At 35.1% G+C, this 9,288-nt stretch overlaps 1 protein-coding gene across 1 annotated transcript; it reads left to right on the top strand.

Moving 5' to 3' along the window:
* The first annotated feature begins 2,328 nt into the window (after positions 1 to 2,328).
* LOC113398239 (hairy/enhancer-of-split related with YRPW motif protein) lies at positions 2,329 to 9,184 on the top strand. Its single transcript, XM_026636876.2, has 3 exons — positions 2,329 to 2,608; positions 3,837 to 4,045; positions 8,635 to 9,184. The coding sequence occupies exons 1-3, from the start codon at positions 2,433 to 2,435 to the stop codon at positions 9,153 to 9,155; spliced, it is 906 nt and encodes a 301-aa protein (XP_026492661.1). The 5' UTR covers positions 2,329 to 2,432; the 3' UTR covers positions 9,156 to 9,184.
* Positions 9,185 to 9,288: the final 104 nt, after the last annotated feature.

Genomic DNA, 9,288 nt, shown 5'->3' with positions numbered 1-9,288 from the left:
ATTTCCACCATATTTCCAGCATTTTCCAATGCGGGTTAATAATGCAGATTTCCTCACACACATACAATTTGAAAGAAAAAAAAAACAAGCACATGAACTATAGAAAGCACGGTGGTTTTCACCCGGGCTTAGACCCGTAATCATCGGTTGAGATTCATATTTTCTAGCGATGCCATCCAGTTCGAGAAAATCTTACCAACTACTTTTCTATAAAACCTAGACTAGGTTTTCGCAATTTAATAATACTATACAACAAATATTCGTATCTCCTCAACTTATATGCAACAAACAGAGGTTGAGCGAGAAATCTCCATGCCTTACCTAAGTTAAATTAAACCGATAATCCGTCCCGTTCAAAAAGCCTAAAAAATCGTACCTATATAAAAGTATTCACATAAGCTTTTCATGTTATGTAATGATTAAAATTTTAACACAATTCGTTTTGAGTAGATTTAAGAATAACTTTGATATATTTAATACTATAGTTACAAGCCGGCTCTTCAACGAAATAGGATCAAAAAGAAGACAATGAACTTTAAAGCATGGATTAACTTTTTACCGTATCGAGTCTTGGGATAACTATAAAAAGATCGCGTTAGTATTTCTTTACAAAAGAATAGAATCGTGCGAATTATTCCACATCTTAAATTCTTTCTGCTTTTAATATACACGAGATAAATATTAATCCTATACCTGATACGAGTATATCAACCTTTTTTTTTAACTTTAAAAAAGTTCTACTTGCTAACTATGTACATTAAAATGAAAGTCCCCTGCTGAAATTTTTGAGCCTATAACCTGACGACCAACCGCTAAAAAGCGAACGAACCCAGGGGCGACAACTAGTTTTATTATATACTAGCTGTTACCCGCGGCTTTGCTTGCGTAGCATATGAATATATTTACAAATTAACTTAAAATATTACGTTTAGGCTTATTAATAGCGTATTTCATGTATAACTTTGGTGTTTCTTTACCGATTTCTATGATTCTTTTTTATGGAATAGTTAATACTGTTAACTTTGTTAATTAGGGATGACTGAGAGTGTTATAAACGTATAAACGTAGGAGACACATATAATCAGACAGCTTCGAACTGCTAAGATATCGGGAGTTACTCGTGTTATTGTGAGCCAACCATAAAAGATATTTTTTATATAATTTTAAGGAGAACATTTCCGTCATACGTAATTTCTGTGTAGCTTTAACCATTAAGGTTGTAAAAAATGGAGTAACTTCTCCCGTTTTCCCAACATTTCCCTTCACTGCTCTGCTCCTATTGATTGTAGCGTGATGAAAAGTATACTATAACCAGCTCAGGAGTATGAAAAATAATTGTGCCAAGTTTCGTTAAAATCCGTCGAGTAGTTATTGTTTCTATGACGGTTATACAGACAGACAGACAAAAGTTTTACTGATTGCATTTTTGCCATCAGTATCGATCCCTAATCACCCCCTGATAGTTATTTTGGAAATATATTTCATGTACAGAATTGACCTCTCTACAGATTTATTATAAGTATAGATAATACTTATGTAGGTAAGTTCAAGTTGTCAAGTTTTTATCTCATCTTGATGATCTCTACATATACGTTCACAACTTAAAATATTATTGGTAAGAGTTATGAAAGTTTCAAGTAAAGTACGTAATATATCAATCAATATATTAGAAATTAAATTCGCGATACATAGGATGTTTGGCACGCTTTTCGTTTTATCCCCAAACTTTTCCTTCACAATAAGCTATTGTTCGACGAATGAAATTGCGTTTCCCTAATTGACGCTGCTTCCCACCGTGTGCCGGCCACGCGGCCTTTTCAAACATATTATACAAATAACGCAAGCATATTCCGCCCTTATTACGATCGCTGCAATAGCTATGTTCCTGTATACACACGTCTAACTAACATTTTTGACTCGAGTCAACCCTCTTTGATCTTAAATGCAGTTGTTTTCATTTTTATCTGCAGAGAAGTAAGGTCTATTTTTAAATTTAAAGCATGCTCATGAATCGTGGTATTGTTGTGATATTTACAATTTTATTATGCGGTGGCGTTAGTTTTAATACAACAGCATATGGTTGAGATTTCTATAACATTTGGTTGTTGTATATTGGTGGTAGAGCGAGTGCGGCCGCACAGGGCGGCGGCGATGCCGGTCACGCGGCTGCACACTCCGCGACCGGCGGTCGACGCGTGCGCACGTGTCTACGTGTGCTCCGCATGCGTGCCCACTGTGCTAATTATATCAAGTTCCTGAAATTATTGAAAGTTATACCTTAAACTGCAAAGTGCATAAGATAAAACATTGTGTAATAGTGATTTAATTTAGGACAAATCCTAAAAGCTTTCATTGCGGAAGAGTCCAAAACTTTGTGAAACGGTGTTTTTCGGATTTTAATAAAAATATATAGTTTATTAAATTTTTTTACTATGGAGTACCAAAGGCATATGGAATCCAATTCGCTTCAGCAGCCTCAACCCCAAAACCCACAGTGGGGCTACGGTTGGGGACCTCCAGCACCTCCTGCGCCTACGCAGAGGAACAAGCGCACACACTCCGAAAGTGAAGACGACGCTTTTTCTGAGGAGAGCAGTAAAGATGCGCAGTACGTACATAGCTTTGATTAAAAAAATCACTTAACTTCTTCTATTATTATTTATTTCATTGAAAAGTTTTTGCATTTCCTTCGGACGGAATCTTTATAGATAACAAACAAATCAACTTATTAACACGAGTTTATTTTCAATACATTTCAGTACATACTGAGAAAAAAAATACTTCATTTTTTTTACGAAATTTCACACAAAAATCTAATTGTTTTCATGAATAGTAGCAGTTATGTCGTAGAGGCTCTACACTTGTAGCTAAGCTACGCGCTACAGTATATAATTGGATTGCTTCGAGTATTCACCTTGCTACGACCACTTTTTTATTAGCACGCTGTCATATTTAACGCAATATTTATTATAATTCATTACTTTTAAATTTTAAATCGACTTAAGGTTGATGATTATGATTAATTCTGAAGCAAGTAAAAATGGGATATTTGCGTAACGAGCTAAAAAACTGATTTGCATTGTTTGCGTTATATTACTGATAGCTCTGGCTATCTGGCTGCGTGAATGTATATTTAAAACACTACTGCGCAAGTTATATCCAGATAATAGACCAAATATCGTATATTATAGAGAAAGGCGTGAATGATGATGCATTGCATTTTTAGTGTATTTTAATATAAAAAATAAATGTAAAAAACCATATACTTTATTTATATTTATATCAATTAATATTGCAGTAAATCATTTATAAAAAGACTTATCTAATAGCTACTTAGTATCAGTAACTATAGTTACTAACTGAAGAAAAATATAAGTAAAATATTATTTTTATTAGTTATTCGTAATGCTGAATAATTTTAAATATTTTCTGTTCAATATCATATTGATACATTTGTTGGAGGAAGAATTTAAGCACCGACATAACCTTTTAAATGTCACATTTGAGAGCGTTTATGCCGGATGATCCGTTTTCATGGGTTTTCTTAAACAAAAATACTGTGTGAAAGTTCAGTATTTTACTCACACACGCGCTCGTTTATCGTTATATTTTGAGGGTTTTACCTTTTACTGTAATCATACAATCTAATTCTATAAAGGTTATATAATATTTATATACGAAAAAAGCCTTCATTAATTTATATATCAAAATATCTACGGCGCGAATTATGACTGCGTTAAATGTTAGCAAAAATTCGTTATTTCTCTCCCTTACATAACATTCAGCCTGTTTACAAAATGCCCGTAATTCATATAAAATTTCATAATTTATTGCAGATCGCCAGGAGGAGACTCATGTCAGCTGATGACACGGAAACGTCGTCGCGGCGTCATCGAGAAAAAACGAAGAGACAGGATCAACACCTCGCTCACAGAGCTGAAGCGTCTTGTTCCAGCTGCTTGTGAAAAGCAAGGCAGCGCTAAGCTGGAGAAAGCAGAGATATTACAACTGACTGTCGACCATTTGAAGATGCTGCACGCTAAAGGTAATTAAAACGATTAAATTATACATCTGCTCTACCCATATTTGTAAGTCTATTTGTAAGTCTAATCATCACAAGAGATCGCCTGTAGATCGCTATCAATGATAAAACCGACTGCGTATAAATCATTTTCTATTTTCCGAATAAGTTGTCATTTTTGTATATAACAAGAGGGCAAATATAGCAGAGTGCTTATTGAATTACTTACTATTATTCTATATGCTCTTGGTGTTATACCAAGTATTCTATTTGAGTGACATTTCTCATTTTACTTTTTTACATAAACTTACGAATCATTATTTTTAGTGACTGGTATGTTGGAGGCACGTAATTGTAGTTCCGTAAGCACGTTTTAACCGCTAGACGTTTATCCTGTCATTTGTGCGTTCAAGAATCATTTCCGTTTCCTTTAAATTAAACAAAATCCCGTTAAGATTACGCAAAAAATATTTAAGTTGTACAAAAGTAAAATGAACGCACTAGTCGTTGTATTATATCACTGTGAGTTATTTTTAGCTTTTATTAACTCTGACGTTTTCGTTAGTTTGTAAATATTTAATTGTAGCGGTTCAATAAAATTACGATAACGGACGAATACGCGATGGAAATGTTTTTTCCTTTACGTTTATATAAGACTCGACGAATTGTCGCGAAATTACTCAAAATATTTTGACATTCGTACAGTAAAGCTGAATGTATAACTGGAATTAAAACTTTGATCCAACGTTAATTCTAAGCCCAAGTACTTCGAGAGTAACTGCGAAATAGCTTAATAATTAGATTTATATTTTTAACTACTACATAATAAATACAGACCGTTGGGACAGTCATTATGCCCTTGATTAAGTAACTGATAATTGAACTGAGTTAATTATTTAAAAAACCAACGTATATCCGGAGATACAAACCCTTATTGCATTATTTAGAAACACGTCACGTAATTAATAAAACATATTAATTACTAAAACATTAACATCTAATATCGCACGCATACAATCCTTATCAGTTTATCATTTACACTGAGTTCCCACGCTTCTGTGACAGGTGGTTACACTAACAAAGAAAACTTTCAACCTTATTGGTTTGGTAATAGAGTTCAAAATGTACTTTAGTGTACATTCGTGGCCATTTTTTTCGGTTACTTTTTGCTATCCCTTTTTTTTTAATGGCTTATTTCAAATGTTTGCTTCCGTGAAGCAATATTGGATTTTAAGTATAATTCATAGGATTTGCTTTTAGTTTTAATCTAGTCACCGAAATTATATAAATATATAAAAGTAAAGTAACATAACAACACCTGTATACACGTGTCACTATGAGGATAAGGCCTACTCTTTTGAAAGTATGGAGCTTACTCTATCACGCTGCACGAATGCGTGTCGAAGGGTTGAAATATATACATATATCACGACATAGTAACCACAAAATAATTATAAAGTAACTAACTCTTCCTTCCGCCGTGAAGCCATTGACCTTTGAATTATTAAAAATCTCGGTAGCATTTTTGCGGTTAAACTTTGCGGTCAGTAACCGTCGGAAGTAAGGCTCATTCATTATGTTGATTATTTTCCATGACTATTTTAACGAACTTTTTTGCTGTTAACGACAAGAAAACGTGCCACCTGAAGACAAATGGTCTGTGACCATAACTTGGACACTAGACAAGTTATGGTCGTAGTCCTATATATATTAAGCGGAACTGTTTTGCGGTCGAATTAAGATGGTCAAACCTGTTTTTCAACAATGTTTTGTTATCTAACAACAATTGTTTGACAAACAATTTTCGCAATATAAATTGTAAAATAAAAAAAAGTTTGTTGAAAAACAATCTTGAATGATATAAAAAACTTCAAAGTATCAAAAGCTAGTAAATCGAGTATCTAAAACCACATCATAATAGGTCCGAATACATTTAAAAGGCCATCGCTAGTCCACCAGGTAGAGGGGACAGACGGACACGCACCTGGCGCTAGAAAAACTTAACAAACAGGAAGTGGCCGATAACCCGGCTTAGTGATATGTGATCTATTTTTTTGTCTCTTTCGCACTTATAAAGAACTACCCGAATATTAATCAATATATTGATTTTGATGTTTGTGTATGTAGGTTAGTTTATTTTAATAATTCTACTGTTATTGGCTAGCCACGTAAAAATATATGCATTGTTCATAATTATTCGACTACTTAAAATTTGATAGATTTATTAACTAACGATCCATACAATCCAGTTACATATCTGTTGTGAAGTGACGTTAAAATAACTAAGAATGTGTCATAATTATGCTACATCGACTACACGATAGGTAGTCAACTTAAATTTGGATTCCTGTCATACAACTCGAATTCCTTCTACGAAGACACGTACACAGACTCTAAGTAAATTAAATTTCGTATGTTCGTGTCTGGCGGTCGAGGCTTAGATTAGGAAAACACACATTCTACAGACTACCTACATACATTCTTAATTACAGCATTACGTTTTGCAGAGCTTCGTATAATTAAAACAATATTAGTATTAATAAATAAATAAATATTGGATAACGTCACATACATTACTCTGATCCCAATGTAAGTAGCTAAAGCACTTGTGTTATGGAAAGTCAGAAGTAACGACGGTACTACATACACCCAGACCCAAGACAACATAGAAAATATGAACATTTTCTATATCGACTCGGCCGGGAATCGAACCCGGGACCTCGGAGCGGCGCAACCATGAAAACCGGTGTACACACTACTCGACCACGGAGGTCGTCAAATTTTAGTATTATTACCAGACTAAGACTGATTTACAATAAAAACCGTAAACAATAAATTGGTACCAGCCACCATTATTCAATACGAATTCAATGAATCTGAAACTAAAGATAATCTCTTTTCGAAATGGGGCTGCGTGGGAACCGAACCCGCGACTGCGTCTCACTCGCCCCAGTGAGGGACGGTCCCTCTGTAGTCAAATAATACTCATAATGTTAGTCCACTTTGATTTCATAAAATGACTGCTTGACTATTCGTCACTCCCCCCCACTTTTGCCACTTTAACTACTAACATTTATGTAATATTAATAAGGAATGTAATTTCATTTAATTATTTGTCCAGTTTGGTACTTTTGCACCGTACACGGACGGACTGATTCTATTGCCACGAAGACTTGTATTATTTCTTCATTTCAAATTATTCATTTTGGTCTAAATTTCTGAAAGCTTAACTTAAACTAAACTTAACAGCTTAACACGTATAAGAAATATATTATATTAAACTTCCAAACAACATTAACGTAGAACTAAATCTAAACTCCTAATTTGCATCCCCCTAATGTATGTATCCAACAAGCAACGGAAGTAAAGAATGTTCCACCGAAAGGGTAGTTACCCCACCTGTATCTAAAAAAATGCTTAGGAAAAAAACGAGGACCCTACGGAAGTAATGGAAGAACACAATAAGTCAGATAACCAAAGACATCCTATTTAGTTTCTTAATTATTATTTAAACTCACCTACAAAACAAACCTATTCAAATATAAAGATCGCTGTTTTTAAGCACGTATTAAATATATAAACCGATTGAATATTATGAAATTAAATTTGTAATATTTTATTCAGCATGTTGCACAGAAGGTTTTTGGCTAAACAATTTGATACGTATAACGTAGACAGAGCACCGCGTGGCCGAGTCTAATAATATTAATATAAAATTTATAACTTACGACTTTTCATAATTTAAACTCAAGCAAATTGATGACCGTATTTTGACGCTTCTTTTATTTGATAGAGAATTCGCAATAATTTCTTTCGATATATTTAACTTTGAACTTTTAATAGCAGATTGGAGCACAATAATATTTTAAAAGCAACAAATGTACGCAATAATGGCCGAGCACTTTGTCAGCTCCGCAACTTCTTGGCCCGGTGCCCCACTGACTCCAGTTCGGAACCCCTCGTTTCTTTTTCAATGGGTCTAGAGGATAGCGGATCTTGTTATTAATTTTTTACCCCACGGAAGGACGCCGGAAACTCTAGGTTCCCGTTACGAATCTCTCTCTCTCTCTCTCGCACCGTTTGCTACCAATTATGCATCACTCTCATATATTGCGTAAGTCAGGGAGGGTAAATATGAATGGACTTGTGTTTTCTTGATTTCGAATGAATTTCTTTTTGAAAGCTTTTTGTATACTTAATAAGCGCATCTGCAAGAACAAGTTATTTTTATCTTCAACCCTTACATTTTCATCAACTGCAGCTGTAGTTTGCACAATAAAAATTTGGAAATACAAAACTTTATTTTATGAAAGAAAAGAAACCGGACAATGAGATGGGACGTGACGGTCATCGGTGGCCTCTGCCTCGGTAACGGCACCGTTATAAAGAAATCCTGTACTACAAGTTTTTATCTTAAATCTTATTCGCATACTTATATGTACTTAAGAATGAATATAATTTTGGTGGAACTAAGCCAACCAAGCTTAAGCAAATTTAAATGCGTTTGAAACGAACACTATTGCTTTTAACTGTCGTTATAATATTTTATGAATCTTGAGTAATGATTCGAAATAGAAAGCCTAATAAACTAATAAATCAATATTTGTTTGCAGGTTTAGACACATATGCGTACGATCCTCAACGCTACGCCATGGACTACCACAGCATTGGCTTTAGAGAGTGTGCAGCTGAAGTCGCACGATACCTCGTTAGCTGCGAGGGATTGGACATCCAGGATCCTTTACGCCTGCGGCTAATGAGTCATCTTCAGTGCTTCGCTGCGCAACGAGAACTAGCTGCAAAGTCAACAAACTGGGGCTATCCTCAATACCCCAGTGTACCTCAACCCCAGCATGGCTACACAGATTTGAGACAAGAACCACCTGCGTCAACAGCTGCAACGACGATATCAGCACCTCCAGCGATCGCCGCTCCTCTGTCTGCTGCGCCTAGCTATCCCCATTACCCTCCAGGACCACCGGCTCCGCCAGGTCCCTCAGTACCTCCAGGCCCACATCCCGCCCCAACGGCACCCCACTACCCCGCTCCTTATCCGCATCATCCACCCCATCACCAATACTCACAGAATAGTTCAAAGCCGTATAGACCTTGGGGTGCGGAATTAGCTTATTAGAAATTGCTCAAGAAATTATCCGTCGATAGAAAAAAATGTTGCATAAATGTATAATAGCGAAAAACTATAAATATTATCGATATTTGTAAATAAAATCACTCTTGAACATTTTAAATACTAAACATTTTTTGTA

This window comes from Vanessa tameamea, chromosome 2 (assembly GCF_037043105.1).
Source record: "Vanessa tameamea isolate UH-Manoa-2023 chromosome 2, ilVanTame1 primary haplotype, whole genome shotgun sequence".
Taxonomy (NCBI): domain Eukaryota; kingdom Metazoa; phylum Arthropoda; class Insecta; order Lepidoptera; family Nymphalidae; genus Vanessa; species Vanessa tameamea.
This window is presented reverse-complemented; position numbering and strand designations above follow the sequence as displayed.

Coding starts and splice junctions, on each gene's coding strand:
- LOC113398239 (XM_026636876.2), top strand. CDS start 2,433: ATGGAGTACCAAAGGCATATGGAATCCAATTCGCTTCAGCAGCCTCAA. Junction 2,609..3,836: donor GAGAGCAGTAAAGATGCGCA/GTACGTACATAG, acceptor AATTTATTGCAG/ATCGCCAGGAGGAGACTCAT. Junction 4,046..8,634: donor GAAGATGCTGCACGCTAAAG/GTAATTAAAACG, acceptor ATTTGTTTGCAG/GTTTAGACACATATGCGTAC.